Source organism: Lissotriton helveticus, chromosome 8 (genome assembly GCF_964261635.1).
Source record: "Lissotriton helveticus chromosome 8, aLisHel1.1, whole genome shotgun sequence".
In the NCBI taxonomy this organism is placed as follows: Eukaryota; Metazoa; Chordata; class Amphibia; order Caudata; family Salamandridae; genus Lissotriton; species Lissotriton helveticus.
The window spans coordinates 1,057,783,410-1,057,804,940 of NC_136069.1; the positions used below are offsets into that span (position 1 = coordinate 1,057,783,410).

The window sequence follows — 21,531 nt, forward strand, 5'->3', positions numbered from 1 at the left end:
GGTAATTCTAGAGCTAATACATGCCAATGAGCACAAACTTCCCAGGATGCGTACATTTATCAGACCAAGACCAATACAGGCTTGCCTGGCCACTTTGGTGATTCCAGATAACCTTAGGCTGATCGCACATCTGCATGATGGCGACAATACATACGGACATCTGCCTATTTAACTTTCGATGGTACTTTTGGTGCCTACCATGGGGACTATAGGTAACTAGGAAGCAGAATTCAATTCCGGAGAGTGAGCCTGGCAAATGACTACCACATTAATGGAAGGCAAGAGGCGTGCAAATACCCACTCCCGAATTGGGGAGGTAGTGACAAAAAATAACAATACAGGACTTTTTTAAGGCCTTGTAATTGGAATGAGTACACTTTAAATACTTCAACAAGGAGACATTGGAGGGCTGATCTGTCCGGTCCAATAGTGTATATTAAAGTTGCTGTAGTTAAAAAGCTCATAGTTGGACCTTGGGATGAAACTGGCATTCTGCCCTGTGGCGAGCTACCGCGCATCCCAGGCCCTGCCTCTTGGTACCCACCTGATTTCCTTTACTTAGTGTCTTGGCAGCCTGAAGGTATTAGTTTGAAAAAATGATTGTTCAAAGTAGGCAGGTTACCTGAATACTTCAGTTAGTAATAATGTAAAAAGACTTTATTTCAATTTTTTTGGTTTTCGGAACTGTGGTCATGATTAAGAGGGACGGCCAATGAAATTCGTATTGTGCCCGAGAGGTGAAATTTTTGGACTGGCAAAATGTTGGCTCCTTCCCCTTACTGGTACCTATGGAATTGGTCCAGCAATCACACACTTCAGATTCCGGCTACAAGGCTGAGGTGTGGGTTCCAATGTTGCCTCAAGAGGGTACATCACAGGTCCGTCTCGCCCCATCTGTCCTGGAGGTGGAGGTGGAGGTGGAGCATGAGCGTGTGTGATCAGAAGTTGAACATGAGCCAGTTGGTCCTAAGAGATGGGCAAACGCTATTTGAAAGGGACGGGCAAACTCTCCCACTTTTTGCCTTATTGTTCTTTACATCTTTATTGCTCTTTTTTTCTTTTCTACTTGCTTGTTTTTTCTTCCTCCTGTTTTCATTGAGTCTTTTCAACATAAGTACTGAATTTGTATATGTAAAACAATAATTGTGTTTTGTTATGTGTAAAGTGTCATGCAGCCAGGGGGGGAAATGTGGGGTAAATACCTAATAAAAATATATATTTTTTAAAAATGAAAGGGACGGGCAATGGACTCAGTGGTCCTCTGCAGGTCACAAGGGAGCCGGGTTGAGATCACTGGACCTGGAGTGGCAGCGATGGGGGCCTTCGCGGAGTCCATGTGGTGATACAAACGATCTCAGAGAAGCCGGCCAGAGCCCTGGGGAGAGTTCTCTATTCTTTGTGACTGGTTAGGTGCCCTGGAATGCGTTTTCTCTGAGAGGGGCCCAACCCTAAGAAATCATGGTTCTGGCGGTGTTCGTTGAGTTCTTGCTGGTCCTTGGAAATCGGAGGGAGATGGTCGCAGCAGGTCTCTGAGGTGAACAGCCTCTGGAATGTTGGAACAATGTAGGGTAACTTTAGGTGAAGTATTGGCTCTAAGGGCTGGGTTTGTCGGGCCGGGGTGCAAAGCGGGGCTCGACGCACTATGGGACTGGACATAACATCAGCCTCCGGTAGAGGCGACTCTGGATACAAGCTGGGCCCTTTCTGTGGAACCCACCAGCTGCGTGGTCACCTCTCCCTGTGCACCTCCCCAGGACCAGAGTTCTGCTTTGGCCAGCACCTAACAGCTGACTTAGAACTGGTGTAGACTAAGGGGAAATTGACTGTTTAATTAAAACAAATTATCTCGAAGCCCAAGGGAGGGTATTGACGTGTTGTGATTTCTGCCCAGTACTCTGAATGTCATAGTGAAGAAATACAATAAAGCCTGAGTAAGCGGTGGTAGCAACTATGACTCTCCTGAACTATTCTCAGTCATAGAGGCCTTTACCTCCTAGTGATCCAGCTGGTAACTATCTCTATACCACTCTAGAGATAGGTCAAAGTTCTACCATGGCAGGATGAATAATAGCGTGAAATGGCAATGCTTAACAATCCCAATTCTAGGTGGGGTAGTTCCTGGATAATACAAACCGTGCAAAGATGTTAAAAGGAGGTGCTTTCTTTGCTACAAATCATTAACCCCCTTGCAGATTTTGTCAACTCAACACCTAGCGCCAACAACACAATGCATAACAAAAAACAGAATCACAATTTGTCATCCTATGCACCCTCTGTAGTAATAGGCAATGAGGAAACCTTCAACCTCAGAGAAAAAATTGATTTTGTAGCCGCATCAGCAAAAATTAGAACAATTGTATCAGGAGTTGAAAAACTTCCAGTTGTCTATGAGGTCAATGATAAACCCATTGACAAGAGAAGTGACTTCACCAACATAAACACATACTAGAAATATCTCAATGAAGAGTATAACTGAGGTTTGTGTGGAGACATACTTGGAACCTTCAAAGGGCTTAAGCAACTGGTATGAAATTATTTGTACACAACAATATTTTGATAATTTTTGTGAGTAGCAGAGCAGCTACCTCACTGCGATCTATTGAAGGTCATCTTCTAATTCAAGATTTTGTCTTTGTCTGTGGGTGCCCGAGCAGCTTTGAGGTTCCTCTGCTGCCAAGCAGGTTGGCAGTACAGGGTGCAGACCTGTGGGAGGGTGCTTCACTGGGGCTTTCCACCATGCACCCTTGGTGCAGGGACGGGGGCACAATCCCTTGCAGATCAGCAAAGTGACAAGATGGCCAGAGCAGGAAAAAGAGGCACTGCCCTGAGGCAAGAAGTTGGTCAGTTGCTCAAGGAAGGAGCCTCTTGAGCACTGGCTACATCATCAGCTCCTTTCTGGGCACTCTCGTCACCAGGTCAGTCCAAGCCATCTGGTCACCAGGCAGCCCATCCATGTAAATGGTCGGTAGCTGGCAGACCAGATGACTGGCAGGCGCGTAAGTGCAGCTAACTCTAACTTATATCTCTTCACAGACTCTAGTCAATAAAAAATTCCTCCCATCACTTCCTGCTGCCTTTGTGGAGGACTTACTAGTCAAAGAAAAATTCCTTCTCCCCTTCCCCTTGGGCCTGTTTTCCAGGAAGGCCCAAAGGGATACAGTGGTTGGCTGGGGGTTTAACTCTCCTTAGCTCACCAGGCTCGGGCACCAGGAAGTTGGAATGCACAGACGGGTGAAAGTCCATACCCTGGGCATGGTGGTTGCAGAGTGGGGAGGACTCTGGGGTGTGGACCAGAGAAGGTACCCAGTGTAAAGGCCTATCTACCAGGCAGACCCCAGAACAGGCTGGCCTTAGACCAGGGTGAGGTCTGTCGCACCTGCGGGCTGAACAGCTCTCGTAATCCCCTATGAGAGGTGGGCGAGCCAATGCTTTTGCCTCGGAGGCCAGGTCCCTGCAGTCCAGGGCTCCAGGCAGGGCCACCTTTTGTACCCAGGTCAGTGTGGTGTTGGACTGGAAGGAGGCTGGTGCTCCTTCTGGTTGATGATCAGCTCCCACAATTCCCCCATTGGAGGCCGGTGTGCCAACCAGCAGGCAGAGCACTTTATCTTGCCTAGGGCAGGATGGCATCCCATCCACAAGTTGTTGCCAGATTTCAAGATGTGCACCAGTTGGCTTGTCAGAATCATGTTGGCAAAATCGTCACCAGTAACGTTTCATTCTCAAGGCTGATCCAGCCAATGGAATAGTATGGGTGTGCCAACTCAATGAACCACATAACCATCTCAGACGTCTTAATTTGTGTTATGCCCAGGCCTAATACTCACACTGTTCACGACAGCAGGCTTATAGTCACATTGTTAACCACAGGTAGAGTATCCTGGCATTGTTCACAACAGTCGGTGTATACTCGAATTGCTCACAAATGTAGGCATATACTTGCATTGTTAGCAACAGCTGCTATAGACTAATGTATGCAACAGCTGGCATATATATACTCGCACTGTTCACAAAAGCGAAAACCTCTAGCCTTATTCCTCTAGGAAAACAGATCCTCTGAGTGTGCAGCTCTAAAATCCTGCCATGTATTGCATTTTAATTACAATTAGTTAATGGTTTCTGGTTCCTTTTAATTACTTGCTGAGACTCCGAAGTACTCCCAGCTGCACGCTACAGTTAAATACGTAATGGATTCTGAGCCGCATAGCGCGCGCCGTTCTGAGCACGTGCTCCAACTGAAAGATAAAGCCTCGCGTGCGTGAGGATGACGGAAATTAATATAACGGTATTAGGTGCTTTCTGGGACTCGCAAATACAGCACACAGGCGTTCATAATTTACAAGGAATTACCAGCCCAGCTGCCGCCCTGAATTCAACGATTTAGGAAACCTGATAAAAACCCAGCCCCGCTGCTGTTTCCATTGAGGAGAGTACCTTAGAGATGCGAGCAATTTTTAAGAGAACTGTTTTACATGCATTTTAGGTCCTAATTGCCCACGAATGACTGAAATAAAAGAATCTCTAACCGAACGTGAGGATACTCGCTTTTTCCGCACATTTATTTAAAAACTTTCTTTGAGAAATATAGTATTTGTGGGAGCCAATGCCTGACACTTCTAAATTTAAGGATTATAATAATATTATTACTAATAAGTAAGTGTTGAACATACATACATATACAAATACACTGACTGTTCACAATGTAGGTAGCAACATCAGCTCCTCCGCATTACTTTGCCAAAAGCGGTGGAAACAGATCAAGCAGGTAAACTATTAGCACAGAAAGGGCAACATTGTAAATAAACCTACTACTCATTCTATTTTCGTACTTAGAGGAGAACAATCAGTAAGACTTTTAGAAGCAGTCATTTCTTTGTTGCTTCCAAAAGAACAAGAGCTGCAAAGGCGCCTGCGTCCTGGGGAAACCATTTGTTTTAGGACTCCTTGTGCATGGATCTGTGTTTGGTGTCCAGTGGCGAGAAAAACGCCATCTTCTATCGGATTTCCATACCAATCCCCAGCGGTGTAACGCAGAAGGATGGGGTTGCCCAGTTCAAGATTACCAAATAGGCAAAGTAGGCACCACCCTAAAGACTCCACTCCTTTTAGGGGCCCTGCGACAACGGATCAAAATAATATGGATTTGCTCTTGAAAGAAAATTACAATAAAGCTTTCTTAAATTGTATCCAATTACATTTTGTTTACTAACAATAATTGTTAATGTTTAGTTTTGTGTAATAAAATTAGTTTATTAAAATTATTGGTTGGTAAAATTAAAAACGTAAAAGGAGATCATTTGAGAGGGCCCCCCCGAAATTTCGACTGCCTAGGGACCTCCACAGGGTTTAATTCATATCACACAGGCCTTGACCCTAATGAACAGGAGCCCAGCGCTAGAGGTGGAAGGTAGCACCATGATGCTGAACATGTTTTTCCTGGCTCCTGAAAGGTTGCCACTGCTTCTGGTAAAATACGGATTGGCCTCCTCCAACAAATAGAACAATAAATAGGGCAAAGCGTCATTCAGGTGAGTCACTTTTCCTAATGTCTGCATAAGGAGAAGGGGGTCAAGGACAGAACTGATGGTGCTCCCTTGTCACTATCTTGTCCAATTTTTGGCATGGGATAGAGAGTTCTGTATACAGAAGAGGCTTCTGTGCCATGGCCTTATTTGAGGAACCACATGTGCCAACTATGGAGTAATTATGATTCGTCAAGAAAACAGTCTAACAACTAAGGGGAAAGATAGACAGAGATGACATACTTACCTCTGGATCCTAGTGTGGCATGAAGAAAACACAGAATGTAAATCATAGGTGCTGGGGATGATTTCTATAGCGCTGTGTCATCACATCTAGGGATGTTTGTGGGCTCCAGGGCAGGAGTGAGTCCAACACTACATAGCATCCATTCTTGAAGTGAAACTCTTCTGATTCAATGGGCTGACTGGGGATACTTTAGAAAAACTGAATTCTGCTAGAAGATATGTCCATTAGAAACTGTTTCTAATTCATGGAAAACTTTGTCATCCTTGCCACCCACTTTAAGTTGTAGCCATAATCGAGATGAATACAAATGTATTTTAATCCTGATGTTCTGCACAGAATGTTCTTGTGGAAAAATATGTAAACATGGTTCGTTCGATGCATCAATTTAAAATTTTACTACAAATATCTCCTTACATGGTTGGATAAGAACACAAGAAACTGCACAAACCAATGCACATATAAAAAAAGAATATACTTCACAAGTTCAGTTACACGTTGTGATGAAGAAGGAAATATTACTTTATTTTTTATTTGTATAGAAATATATAGGTATACTTACTTCAACTGTACTTTTTCCTTTGGATGTTTAACATGTTGCTTTAATGGAACATAAATGAAACATTTATTTTACCTTGCTTTTATATTTCTTTGTGGTAAATCACAAGTAAATAGTACTGCATGTGTGGAAGCCAGTTTTAATTAAATAAAACAAAGTTCGTGCCTCTGAAGAGTATGCAGTTTTAATGAAATGTGTGGAGGTCCATTTGAAAACTGCAATTTTGATTAAATGATATGAAGCCGTTTACCCTGAAGTGCAGACAGATGACGTCATAAAAACACAGTATTAATTTCCATTATATGCCCTACTAGCCTCTTTTGGCGTGGTTTCCCCAGACTTTTTGCATTCTGACTTCCTGTTTTTGACTGTGTGCTGAACTTCATTTTGCAGGCTTTAGGACTCTGTGCACTTTTTTAGTGCTAACTAACCAGTGAGGAAGTGCATGTGCTCTGTGTCTAAAATGTAATGGCATTTGGTTTCTCCATGAATGGCATATCTGATTTAATTATACGTCTCTAATACAGTGCACTACATGTACATAGGGCCTGCAAATCAAATGCTACTAGTAGGTCTGCAGCACTGTTTGGGCTACTCACATGAATAGCACTTTAAACATGTCTCAAAACTGCCACTGCAGAGCCTGGAATTGCAGTTGTAAACTGCCAATTCAATCCGACAAGTTAACCTACTTGTCAGTCCCACACCTTTCTTTTTATGGCACATAGGTCACTGCTAGACCAGACCCTGGACGGCCCAGGGGCAGGGTGAAGTGTACTTGAAAGGCAAGACATGTACCTTTCAGTTTTACATGACCTGGTAATTAAATACTCTTAAATTCGTAGGGTTTTTAGTAAGACAGGAATCTTGGCGCTCAAGCTGATATGCGTAATGTTTTAAGTGAGAGAAGTAAGTATGGTGCTGCTAGGTCCGGCAAAATACCCTGTAACCCCTGTAGATGTGTGGGTCGCAGGAACACACCCCAATGGTTAAGCAAAAGTCCCGGGCACACGTGATGAGGATAAGAAATACATAGTAGAATGTCTTGCATTCGTACTCAATTGGTCGACACCAGTAGATTAGTTGAAAGGGTTTAATAATGCAAAAAACGAAGGAAAAAACAGACTTCGAAAGCAACACATCCCCACCTTTGCACAAAGTATCGTCTGCGATCTTCGATGCCTCCATGGTACTGTCAGTGAGTCTGCGTGACTCCTGAATCCAGACTGTGCTCCATCGTGGTCAGAATTAACTTTTGGATTTGACAGTCAAGTGTGTCCAGATAGCCCCAGTTGGAGCTATCGATTTCTAAATACAGCATTTTTGGATAATCTTCCAAAATGTATATCCTGACTTTTGTATACTGGATTTTTAACGTTTTGCTCTTGTTTTACTCATATAAATATTGGCTATAATTCTAAACTGATGTATATTACTTTTGAGGTGTTTTCACTGGGTTACTGTGTGCCAAAATAAGTTACACATTGCCTTATTAGTTTAGCCTGACTGCTCAGTGCCAAGCTACTAGAGGGTGAGCAAGAGTAAACATTTAGTATGTACTACACTTACCCTGAATAGGATGGTGGTTTCCTGCTTGGACATGGTGCATACCTCTGCCAACAAGTAACCCAATTTCTAACAAGCATGCTAAGACTTTGTGGCAGCAATATCAGTGCATCACTTTCATAGTGATTTGATTTAAAGGTTATCAATGCTGTGTGAATACCAATCCACATTTTCCAAATGTATATAGGTACAATGGACACATCATGTTTATGTGTGCACACAAATGTTAGCTCAGCACATTTTTCTCATTAATTATCTGGAGGTTTTGAAAAACTCAATGTGTGAAGACTGGACAACACTTTCACAGTTAAGGAAATCTTTGCCAAACCGAATTGGTCCGGCTTGAAAGTGCTAAAGCATGGCATACACAAAGACTGTCTGCATTCATAAACATATTATAACCACATCTATCAGGCCTTGCCAATGCAAGTGTTAAATTGAGGATGTAAATGTACACAGATTACATAGTCCAATGTGTGATACTGCTTCGTCTACAACAGGTTTCACATCTCATCCACCGCTTTATTTCTACTATAGAAAGAGCCTAGAAGAAGTCACTTGTGTGACGAAATGTGACTTGGCTGTGCTTCATGATATCACTTACCTTGTGTTGGTGAAGATATTATTTTATTTCATATACAATAAACCACATTGGATCGAGCTCAATGGAATCCATACTTAATGGAGTAATACATTGCTCATCGGACTGCATTATGAGTGCTATGATATCTCTTGTGTAACATTATTTTGCAGTGGCCCTCTGATCCAGTGACACGTTTGGTAGTAGGGTGTCTGGACATCCAGTTATAGCACCAACCACATTATTGTTCACACAAGATTGACTTACCCACTAATTAGTGTTCTTTTAAGAAGTGCAATTCTAGATACATCTGCACAGATTCGTCTGGAGGAGCAGTGTGAGGGAACCTTATACTGAAAGCTGTTATTTCCATTTCATTCCTCCCTAACCAAGCACACACTGCCAGCTAAGGTACATGGCGCTTTCAGCCACCTGGTATTTCAGCTCATCTTCCGGGCTCTTGTGTGTAGGGAGAGTCACAGAGACTGAAGGAGGACGGCTCAGTGCCCCACTTTATATGTACTGTCCTCTGGGCAGATCCAAATGTTAACTCTTCAACAAAGCAATGAGTATAGAAGGGTGATCTAAAGGATCCCAAAACAAATTCTGACAAATGGGGCTGCTTAGTGGGCCCTGAGAGTATGGACATAGGGATCCAATTGGGTTCAGCAAGGCGTAGAACCAGAACGCGCCCCTGCTGTTGTTGGCCAGGTCTATGTCCTAGCGCCCCTTGCAGGGAAGTCCATCAAGGGATTGATTAGTCTACCCTGCCTTTAGGCTGGGAAGGGCTTGTGTTAGACTTGGCTTTTCCACCGTGTTTACCCCCAGACGTTTTGCTTTTTGGCCTCCTGTTTTTGACCCTGTTTTGTTGGTTTTAGAACTCTGGGCACTTTACCACCGCTATTCAGTGCTAAAGTGAATATGCCATCCCAGTAATTTGTTGTTATGGATTGATACTTCCATGATTGGCATATTTGATTTACTGGTAAGTCCCTAGTACAGTGCACTGAGAGGGCCAGGGCCTGTAAACCAAATGCTACTAGTGGGCCTGCAGCACAGGTTGCGCCACCCACATAAGTAGCTCTGTAAAGGTATCTCAGACCTGCCACTGCAGAGTCTGCACGCAGTTTGGAACTGCCATGTCGACCTGGCAAGTGCATCCACTTGCCAGGCCCTAACCGTCCCTTTTATTACCTGTAAGTCACCTCTCTGGTAAGCCCAAGGTACCCCTGTTGGCAGGGTGCTGTGTATGTTAAAGGTAGGACATGTACTGTTGTGTGCGGCATGTCCTGGTAGTGAATTACAGTGCATTTTGTTTTCCACTATGGAAAGGCTATCTGTCCCATAAGATAGAATGGTAGTTTTACTTATAGCATCTTATAAGCATACCTTCCCATTAGGACAAGATAGGGAAATGAAGTTTAGTATGCCTGAACTCAGAATTTAAAAATTCATCTTTAATAGAGATGATTTTTATGTTCTGGGTTTGAAAATACCACTTTTAGAAAGTAGGTATTTTCTTCTTGCTTAGCCATCCTATCGGCCTCTGCTGGGTTTATGGTTTGGAGTGACAGGGGCTTGGCATGTGCATTTTCTCAGACAGCCACCAGGGACGGGGGGGAGGGGGTTGATGTGTTTCCTGCCTTTCCTGAATGAGTCTGGGCTGAATAGACCTGGGCTGCAATTCAGAGTAGTGGGAGGAGTTTTCACTAGCACCTGAATAGGCCTGGTCTGCATTTAGAGTAGTGGGAGGAGGAGATTTCTCTGGCAAATGAATAGGCCCTGTCTGCCTTGGACAATGCTGTCTCCACCTCCTGCTGGGTAGCTGGACCCGAAAGGACAGAACTGGTTTAGGCCGAGCATTCTCTGCCCAAAAGAATAAAGAGAAACTGAATATTAATATTGGGGCCCAGACCCCAGAACTTTAGATTACTTCTGAACTAAAGAACCTGCCAGGCAGAAAACTGTCAGGAGGAACTGCCACTTTGCTGCATGATCTGCTGTGTTGGCCTGCTGCTTACTGCTTCTGTCTTAGGCAAGTAAAGGACTGGATTGCACTTTCATCATCCTGCTGTCAGAGTTTTCTCCAAGGGTTTGAAGTAGAGCTTGCCTCCAGTTGGAAGTCTCAGGGAGGTAAAAGACTTCAGAGAACTTGCTGGAATCAAGGAACCTGCCAAGAAGAAGAGCTGGAAGAGTTCCCAGGATAAATACTGCCCCTTTGCTGTGTTGTTGCTTTGTTGGGTTGGCCTGCAGTTGCTGCTTTTAACTTGGGCAGTGAAAGGATTGGACTAAACTTTCTTTACATATGTTGAGTATCTCCAAAGGCTTGAAGTGGAGCTTGCATCCTGTTCTGAAGTCTCAGAGACTGCAAATACTTCACCAACCTCTGGGTATCACTTCTGGAACCGCTGTTTCAGTTGCCACAGAGAAGGGAAAAGCAACCGACTCCATCACCGACTCTGTCCCTGGCTCGGTGTTCTGAAGGCACCGCAAAAGGCACCGCAGCATCTCACACCGCCACCCTGGTCTCACCGATGATGACGATGATCGCCACCACTGCCCCCCGTGATCTATGGGCACTGCACTCTGCACAGCCTCGCTTCACTTTGCCACACTGGTCTCACCGACGCCGTCGCTGCCTGCTGACTTCGACACCCGGGACCGCATCGTGGCTGGGGGTACCACTCATAAGTTTCATGCAGACCGCCTCGTCCCACACAGAATTCTGGGCAGACCGACGCCAGCTCCTGCTAACGGGCTCTGTGGCCTGCACTGCAACCTGCCAGCACCGCTTCGAACACCGCCTTGCACCATAAGCCTTGGTCTCACTGATGCCTTCTGAACCATCTTCACTGAGCCGCGGCCTGCACCACATCGTGAGGGCCCGCACCCTGCGCTGCTTCGATTTTTCAACGCAACCATGATGGTTGCCCCGACCGGCTCGCACCAACGTGCCAGTCCCAACAAGAAAGGCATTGTTCACGAGTCTGTCCATGCTTTAGCTGGTCCGTACGGACGCGGTCGGCTGGAACTGTTAGACTCTATTGTTTTTAGCCTTGCAGTAGCCCCGGAGAGAGCTACCAACCCGGAAGAACAGTGTTTTTATTGTATTTATTTTTTAATTTTTATTTGCAGTTTTGTAAAAATTAATCATAGGAACAATAATGATAATAGCATTCAACATGTAACAATTCATAGTAGAGAAATGAATACAGTGATGCTGTGTGTATCATAGTTGTCAGCCATTCTTCTTGTGAAGGAGGAGATGTGAAGAACTGTGTTTTTGAGATATTGCTGCAATTTTAAGGATATTGTGCAAAGTATATATTTTCAAGTACTGTATGTTGTATTCGTATCGTTTTGGTCTTGTTTTGGATATATAAAAATATTGGACATTTTTCCAAACTGGGGTGGTGTCCTTTAGTAGTATTTTCACTCCATTACTGTTGGATATGTGCAAATGCTTTACACACTGCCTCTGAGATAAGCCTGACTGCTCATGCCAAGCTACCAAGGGGGTTAGCAGGGGTTATTTTAGGAGTGTAACTCCCGTAAACTGACTAGGAAGAAGGGTCCCTACTTGGACAAAAGTGCAAACCATTACCAACTAGAGAACCCCATTTCTAACAATTTATTTCCTATATAAAGACTTGAACAACTATCCACTCCAATTTTTAGGTCGAGCATTCGAAACCTCTTGTATATACTTTAGTATATACTTATATGTGTATGTACTTTGCAGGCTCTGGAGATCAGCCATAGCACTTGTCTGTGTCCGCTCAGGGACTTTTTTTTATGTTCAATTGCCAGAAATACTTTAGCATTCTCTAGATTCCAGTCCATAGAAATTGTCTTCCACAAACACCCGTAGACAATAATATTTTTTCAAATCTTGTATTTTCAGTGATATGATTACCGAAGGCCCTGATTTTATTTTAAAAACAGAGATTTGGACTATACAATTTTCCGCTTAAAGGCAATATTTCTCTCCATGTATTCCCATACATGGCGTGTCATGCAGTTTTGTGCTAACTTTCCCTCCATGTTAAAGAACAGTAGATGTATCAGCACCCAGGCTAATGTGCTGCATAACTAAATACATATAAGGTCCCAAAGGAGAGACCGATTGCATTGCAAGTGCATGTGAATGTGGTGTGAGGTCTGACAAACAGCTGACACTGTCCAACCAAAAAAAACAGGTAAGCATCAGATCCAACCAGTCAAAAGCCAGATTGGAGAAGAAATAAAACACATACAATTAAAAGCCACATACAATACAGTTGACCTACCAAAATTGGTAGGAACTGCAAGGAAGCGCAGAGTAGAAGTTCTGTATGTGCTCATCTATGCCTTCATAATGAGTGGCTGCTTGATTCTGATGTGACTAGTAACAGCAGTTATCACCCCACAGGGATTATGACATCTGTGAGAACACAGGTGATCTGTAACAACACAGGAGATCCGTTTCCTTTCAGCCAGAGGCAGTCAATACCTCTGGGTGGAAGCCAGAGACAAGATGCATATTTACAGAGGGAATAGGACCCAGAATGATTGATTCCCTCAGTATTTCATTATTTCTTAGTAGATCCTCAGAGCCTAAATCATAATGGACCAGATTTTTTCCACCCCATGAGATACGGGTTCCCGTCAATAGTAACTTCAGGATTGGGGAAATGGCAGATTGTTTCTTGGACCAGTTGTGAGGGGGAGCTTAGTCTTCAGCCCCTTCTCTGGTGAAATCAAGTATGAGGCAGAATAAAGATTGATGCCAGAAGTACTCCTGAAAGCTTTGAGTTACAGCTTTCCAGGAGTACTTGGGGACAACTTTGAATTTAAATTTACTTTAATGCAAAGCTATTTGTACCTAGGTAATTTTGTATTGTGTACCACTGTACAAAATAAAAATATTTTACATTAGTTCAAATGTGCTTTTTTCTCCTGCGGAGAAAACTCTTCTCTCATAACCCCACCAATTTCTGGGGTGTTTATGGCAGTTGCCTCCTTGTAAATAAACTGTCCCTTGCTTTTGACAGGATGAAATCTCTGATTGTTTTCAAGGAGAGAATGTGTTTTGGCAAGCTTTGTGAGTATCAAATATGTCACTTTGCGAATATGACCAAACCTTCCAGGGCATGCCTAGGCTGTATCCTGAAAGCAGAGTTACTGATTCATTATATTGAAGGCTCCCAGGTTTGCATTTTTACAGATTTTTACAGATGAATACAGAGAGAAAACAATGTGTTTCCTATCTGTATTTTTTTTTTAAAGCGGAAAAATACAGAAAATTGTGCTTCTTGTGGATGACTCTCCATGCTATTTTTGTGATTTCCAGTACAACAGCTGAGCAGATAGACAGCATGGAAAGTTAAAAAAACAGATTGGGATTTTCCTAAATACAGGCATATGCTAACCCCTTGGCCGCAGCGGTAATTCCGCCGCGGCGCTGGGGGGGGAGAGGGGGTCGCGCAGCGCCCCCATGCTTGTGACAGAACCACACCATCATGAGCCACGGGCGGGATGTGCTTATGATGGCGTGGTTCCGTCACGACTCCGCCCACTCACAAATTCGACGCACAGCGGGGAATCAGTGCCGCGTGGGCGGAGCGGCCGCGGCATGACGGAACCAAGCCGTCATGTGCACACGCCACCCGTCGCTCGGGACGGCGTGGTTCCATCACAAGCATGGAAGGGGTTAACATATATTTGTATTATAATGCTGATATTTACCTGTGGGTGTAGCGTTTTCCTATATTAGGCTGCTTAATTTGCTAAGACACGCTAGGCAGCAAAGTATGTTAATCAGTTAAAGAAATGTGGAAAAATGCCATTTATTGACTCCAATTATTCACAAAATACAAAATACATATGAATAAATACTAATAGGATGGCCTGCAAATAAATATAGATAAAGACAGATGGAAAGGTTAAAAAAATAAATACCAAAAAACCGGGAGCCCTAATTATTTTACACCACTCTGGAGTAATGTTATATGTGAGTAAATTGGATTACGAAAGCAAAATCACCTGTGAAAGCAAATGTACATGCGTACATCAAGCAATTTGCACCTATTGAACTTGCACTAAGAAATTAATTTGTGAATTTGGCTTTGTGTAAACAGTCCTGGGTTTCGCTTTACAACTTATTGTTTTCAAAGGTTTTGGTTAAAAGAGAAGCAAATGGAAGCAAAAGCTCCCAGAACGTGCTTGTTTCTTAAATTAAAGCCAAGGTCCAAAACAATTGTGCCTAGTATAATGCAGCAAACAAAATAAATATTTATTTTTCTATTCCTGCTCTCACAAAACACGTTTTTTTGCCATATGGCAACCAAATTAGCAACCATTAAACAGGAACTTTTAAATTCTTTTACCTGTTCAGCCATCAGCGCCTTTATTTTAATTGCTGAAAACTGCTTCCATGAAGTAAAACACTGTGATGATATAGAGCCTTCGTTTGAAAACTTGGACCTGACCATCAAACAGCCAGGCACAGTTGTGGATCACGCAAAGATTGCAACAAATGCCGGCTTCAAACTAATCTTGCTACAAACGCACTTTGTTTCTATCAGCACCAGTGAACAATCAATGAAAAAAGGTAATGAATTAGAATGTGAGAAATTAAAACTTCATTCTTAAGCCATAACACATATATTTCTATATCTTAACCAATAGCAAAACACTTCTAGAGGCCTACAGCCTCAATCCCTTCCTGTAGTTTGCCATTAATGATGCAAACACCTTTAGTCAATCCTGATAAGGCAGTTAGCTGAAGAAAGCTTCTTTGCTTGACAATTGATTTCGTCAGTTATGTAAAATCCGATGTTCCTGTGGGCGTTTTTGTATTTTCTTGGTATAGTCTAGCACAATCTTTTGAGGACTCACGTGTTGAAAAACAAAACTTAGCGGGAGCTCTCCCCAGGGCGGGACTCAATGTAGTGGGCATCGGGCATTTGCCCGGGAGACTCAGGGGCGTAGCTAGAGCTTGTGGCGCCCGGGGCTATCCCTCAGATTGCCGCCCCTTGGTGGGGGGCGGGGGCAGTGTGCTGGGGAAAAAAGGACGGTGAGCACTTGAAAGATGTCCGAGAGACATGTAGTATTGCTGCTAATAGTTACCTCGATCATGCAAGTTACATGCACATACATGACATGGTCAAAGATAAGTCAAAAGCTGCCAGATCCCAAACACACATTAGATGATCTTCATTGTGCACATACTAATAAATTAAATTAAAAGCAGTTCTTAATGAACATTTGTTTATGTGCGCTTTCCACGAGGCCTTGGCACCACGACAGACATCAGAACGTCTTGCAGTAATTATGTTTCATTAATCCTGCACCTAGAATTTGTTTTCCATTTTATCTGCTTAACAGTTACAATAATTCCAAGACCATTTATAAAAGTTTTAAGTGGCGCTGATAGTGTACTGCAGAATTATAAGTCAAAATGCCATTTTGAATAAGTCAGATAACTTTTCCTTGGCTAACATCAGGATAACCCTACATCTCATTTGTTTTGCAAGACAACTTTACTTTGGTGTGACTGCGATTTAAGTAAAAAAAATAGAAGCTTTATATTATCAATGCTATGTAAAAACATTACATCATACCACAATGAGTGACTCGAACTTCTGAAATTTACATTTCACAGTGAGAATTTGAATCATACAAAATATTTTACATTTTCATGCTGCCAATTTGATAATGTTTTAATTTTGAATCAAATTAAAATAATTTGGCTAAGAACCTGTAAAATATTCGGGCATCTTTTAGGACGGTTCTAAATTCTCTCGTACATCGGTGTGTTCGATCATTTTGGTGAATTGTAGAGTAGCTTCATCGTCACTGAAGCCTTGCAGGAGTAGTATGGGGCATCAGCTGCTACAATTTGGTATGGCATTACGTAAGAAGGCAAACCAAATCTGTTGGGTTTTTTCTGCATTCGCGATGCAGAACATGGTGGTGCTGGTCATGGAAAAATGATCAATGGCTGCTGACTTTGGCACTGGGAGCCAGGTTCCAATCTTGACTAACCGGCCCAAAATATTGTGATTCTGGGAAAATAATGTCATTTCCACGTGCCAAACAGCTAATGAACTTGACCTTGAAATGAAACTGTGGCGCAAGTATAACCCTTCAATTATACCATCTGGTCACCTTCGCGCCATATAAAAAAAAACTGCAAAAGAAAGCACTCCCTGGGACAAACTTTCCAGTGTGTGGAACCCTGGCTGAATAGTGGACTAAATAAGGCCCTGCCCTGCCTGAAACCTCCTTCGCACTAGGTGTCTCGTGGAAAACCCGGGTGGCACAGAACGTTGGGGAACACTGAAAAATGTAAATTAAGTACTCACGTAGTTTGAGAGGTGACGTCAAAGTTGGCTGCACGTAGCTGCAGGGTCAGTGGTTTCAGGTCCTCGACGCTCCAGTAGCTTGTCTGAATGAGGCCGTATTTAGTTTATAATTTAGAAATAGTAAGGGCGGGTGCAATAACTCGGCGGGGAGTAAATGAACAGCTGAGCAACAAGCAAGGCGGCAGCCCGGGTCAGAGCGAGGTGCCTGCAGCAGTATTGTGAACGCCGACGGCGCCATGATTCAAATTGCGGCGCGGCCGGCGCCACCAGCAAAACGGCCAGCAGGGAGGGGCGGCACCTTCCTCAAACTCCGCGCTCCAGCAGCAGGATGTGCTGCGAAGTACTAGCACAACCTGACTGGGACCACCCTTCTAGTCTTTGGTTCATGACGTCAGGCGTCAGAGCCGTGCCGCGGGTGAATGTTCCCAATAATACATTGTGATACTGCACTAGTGAAGCTGAGTGATGTGAGGCAGCCATTATCACAGCGCACGCAGTCCACGACACTTTGTGCTTTCAGAGTCACAGTAATTATACGTGACAATGCATTTTAGTGCGGTAATGCAGATTGCCACACTGAAATGCATTCGTAACACGCCTGATGCGTGACACTTGACAGGACTTCCGCCGCGGCTGCAACGGGCCTCCAGTGCCGGCCCGCGCGGCCGCGGCCTCCTCAAAAATGGTGCCGCCCGGGGCGGACCGCCCCCCCTCGCCCCCCCCTAGCTACGCGGGTGGGGAGACTGGAAGGGTAGCGGCCGGTTTTGAAGTGGTGGGCACATTTTCTGAGTGGTGCGTTCCGGTTGTGCAGCGATACTGTAATATCAGGCCCAGTAACAAAAGCCGAAGTTGGGGGCCTGTTTTGTTAAGCAACAGTGTTTCACGCTTGCACCCCCTCCTAAACCACCCTGCTCCCTGTGGTGGGCGCCGGTCTGACAAAACTGCCAGGGCTGCTTTGGTTACCAGTCCGGCCCTGGCTCTCCCCCTCGGAGGCCGGGTACCTAACTAGTGGAACCCTCCTCACTCTTGTAACGGAATAACCATCTTATTTAGTGAAAACAAGCTGAAATGTTGGCTCTTTGCAAGAGTGCTACTATCCACTGAAAGTTGTCCTGTCTGTTTTTTATGCTAATGCCATGACACCTTCTTAGATGTACCAATGTTTTAAAAAAATTTAGTAAATTATTATTGAAGGCCACAGTACACACAACACATTTAAACATTTAACCATAGATAACATACACAACCATACATATTTGAGATAATGATCTTTTAAGATATATTTTCAGCAAACAGAAGTCTCCTACAATTACTACAGGCCAAATCATGAGTATGAAACCTGTTCTTTGTGGGTGTTTTTCAAAAAATAAATGCTTTAATCTCTTGAATGTTACCTTGTAAGTTAACATGCTGTTGGTGTAATTGGGAACCATAAGGACCTCCTGGGTAACTTCTTTGACTTGGCAGCATATCACAATATGATCCAAAGCCACGGGATTCTGACCAACACCTTTCAGGCTAAAGATGTGCTCAGTGCCATCTGTCTCATTTCTCAGAACAAGTCTGCCCTGTGGAAAAAATACAATTAAATGCCTTTCATTACTTGAGGAGAAGGGAAGCTCTGCTGGCACACAGGGCCACCATGTGTTAAGATGGCTTACTGATTCGTTTAAATAAAACAAATGTTTTTTTATTAACCTTTCATGACTGTGGAGGTTCTAGACAAGCCAAAAGAAAAAGAATACAATCGCGTATTCTACAATGTGTTTTAGGTCCACTAATAAACTATACTGAACTGGAGCCATTACAGATAAGATTTAAAACAGATAGGGGGATATTTACACCTGAAGTGGCACAGTGAGGCGTTAGCTATCATGGCTTAACGCCTCACAGCGTCACTTCAGAAACACAAGGCTGCACCATATTTGCATTTCCCCCTGTGCCGGTGAAACACTTAGCAACGTAGTGCCAACGCAAGCACCCTTGCACGACTTAAAGCAGCACACATGGAAGTCACAAAATGTCATTTTTAAAAAAGATTATTTATGTGCAGGAAGGGGGACCTTCCTGTATATAAACAGTCCGAGGCTTTTTGCTTTTTCCATGTGTGCTGCACAAGGCAGAACACATGGAAAAAGCTAAAAATGAGGAGAAATAAAGCATTTCTCCTCGTTTTGCCAACTTAAGACCAGGGGGCATCTTTACAAGCCCATATCGCCACCACAACGCCACTTTTTAGGATGTTGTGGTGGCGATAGGGGCTTTGCCTTATTTACAAGGCAGCATTAAGCCACTTAATGTGGCTGAACGCTGCCTTGTAAATAAGGCACCCTTTTACGATATGCTCAGGGTGAAAGGGGTGTGCAGTGGGTGTTGCAGTGGGCGTTCCACCGCAACACCCATTGATTTTGTCGCTGCCCCCTATTTACAGGGGCAGCGTAAATAGCCCTCTAAATTCTTTTATAGTTTCAGCAAGATTTGTGTATTAGGTACATACATCTGATGTTGCAGGTTTCAGTTTTCACACTAAAAACCAAGACAGAAACACACACTGAATGGGAGGCGCCAATCTGGCAAGTTCTGCACCACTATGCACTTAAAATTGGCTCTCAAAGAGGGACACTGAGATCAGAAGGAGCTGAGGAACCAGGTTAGAGTCCTGGTCTTGGCTCAAAATTCTGTCATTCTGGGCATATCACTTAATCTCCCGTGCATAAAAAAATGAATTGACCACATGCAATGTAATATGGTGCTCATGTAAAGCCATGCCCCCTCACCTTTTGGCCACTATAAAGAATTTCTGTCAGGCTGAGCAAAGGTCAGCCTGACAGTCAACCTTTATTTTCAGGTCAGGCAGTCAGGAGCTAGGCATGCGCTAAATGCGCAGACTCCTGGCTGCCTGAGTTGAACTTTACCGGGCTGAGGAAGTCACAGCTCCTGTGGGCGAGACATCTTCAGCCTGACCAACCACTACAAGGCCCTCCTCCTCGTTCTGAGTGGGAGTGTCAGTTATTGCCTCGGACCTGGGTGTTTCAGTTCTAATCCCTGAAGTGCCCAGGGCCGAGTGTCAATCACTGATACCTCGTAACAGAGTGGGGTGGGATCAGCAGTCTCCCCATCCCACTCTGTGATGAGTGAGGGACTGCTTCCTTCTCTATTAGCTGACCTAAAGTCAGCCAATGAGGGAAGGCAGAAGTCCCAACCCTCCTGGGATCTCCGAGGAGGAAATAGGCAGGTATGATTTTATTTTGAATGTTTGTTGCATGTCTGCGTGTGTGCATGAAGATTTAGGACTGCGTGTTGTGAATGGATGTGTGAATGTGCGAGCATTTGTGAATGCAAGCTTGTGAGTGAGTATGTGTGTGTGGTGTGTGTGCACCCTCCCCAAGTAAAAGTACAGGCTGTCTCTGTGTAAAAAGCTCTAATGCCCTTATGTTTATGTTTATTTTTCTTATAAAGCGCACGAATAACGAAGTGTATGAGTACAGTGAGAAGATTTATGACATACGTAGATGTAAAAAAAACAGGGTTTTAAATTTTTCCTGAAAATCTGGAGATTTGGCTGACATCTCAAGGATATTGGTAGTTTATTCCAGAGTGTAGTTGCACAGTGTGTTATGGCTCGCCCGCCCCATCTGGCTCTTTTTGTTTTTACAGTGTTTATTAATCCTTGAGTAGCCGATCTCAATGCACGTGAGGGTGCATAGACTGTAAAAAGCTTTTGAAACTCAATTGGACTTCCTCCATTTAGTGCTTTATGCACCAGTGTTAACGCTTTAAATTCAATCCGTTGTTTAATGGGGAGCCAATATAATGATCTTATTCTAGCCGATGTCGATTGTCCTCTACGCAGCCCCAGAAGAAGTCTGGCAGCCGCATTTTGCAACGATTGCAATTTTTGTAACTGAAATTTATCATTGCCCAGGAACAAATCATTTGCGTAGTCCAGCTTTGATAAACAAAAGTGCTACCATCACAGTTTTCTGGAGTACTTGGTGGATAAAAGGGAACATTTTTCGCAATATTTTTAAAAGAAAGAAGCAGGAGGAGACAAGGCTGTCTACCTGGGCACGAAGTTCAATTTGTTATCAAAAATAACTCCCAGATTTCCGACTTTGTCAATAGGATCAGGGCATTCTCCAGCCTCCACCGGCCACCAAGTTTGATTCCAGATTGATGGCCCTGTGCCAAACTCCATCACCTCCGTTTTTTCTGTATTTATTTTTAAATAGTTCTCGGTCATCCATCTCATGATGTCAGTAAGGTAGGCATGAAATCTGCCTGCTGTGACTTCTGGCTCGTCAGTGACGGAGATGATAAGCTGAGAGTCGTCAGCATATGATAACAGTCCAAAACCATGTTTCTTAACTAAACTGGCCAAGGGGGCGATGTACAAATTAAAAAGGATTGGAGACAGCGCAGATCCTTGCGGCACGCCACAAGGCAGATGGAAACTCTCAGACTGTATGCCATCCCAAAACACCTTTTGTTCTCTCGCCTCCAGGAAAGAGGACATTAGGGATAGCGTGGTCCCTTCCACTCCTGCCTCCCTCAGCCGCTGCAACAAAACCACATGGTTTACGGTATCAAATGCGGCCGAGAGGTCAAGAAGCACCAAGACCGCCCTTTTCCCACCGTCCACTGTTCCACGGATCTCCTCAGCTGCAAGAATCAGTGCTGACTCTGTAGAATGACGTGGACGAAACCCATGCTGC

General features: G+C 43.9%; 1 protein-coding gene across 1 annotated transcript in view; it reads right to left on the reverse strand.

Annotated features, from left to right (window-relative positions):
* Positions 1-21,531, reverse strand: part of CFAP47 (cilia and flagella associated protein 47) — a 2,858,849-nt gene that overhangs the window by 1,513,887 nt on the left and 1,323,431 nt on the right. Inside the window, exon 48 of the mRNA XM_078657910.1 lies at positions 18,211-18,384. Coding sequence (XP_078514036.1) covers positions 18,211-18,384 — 174 coding nt within the window. The remainder of the gene's footprint in view (positions 1-18,210; positions 18,385-21,531) is intronic.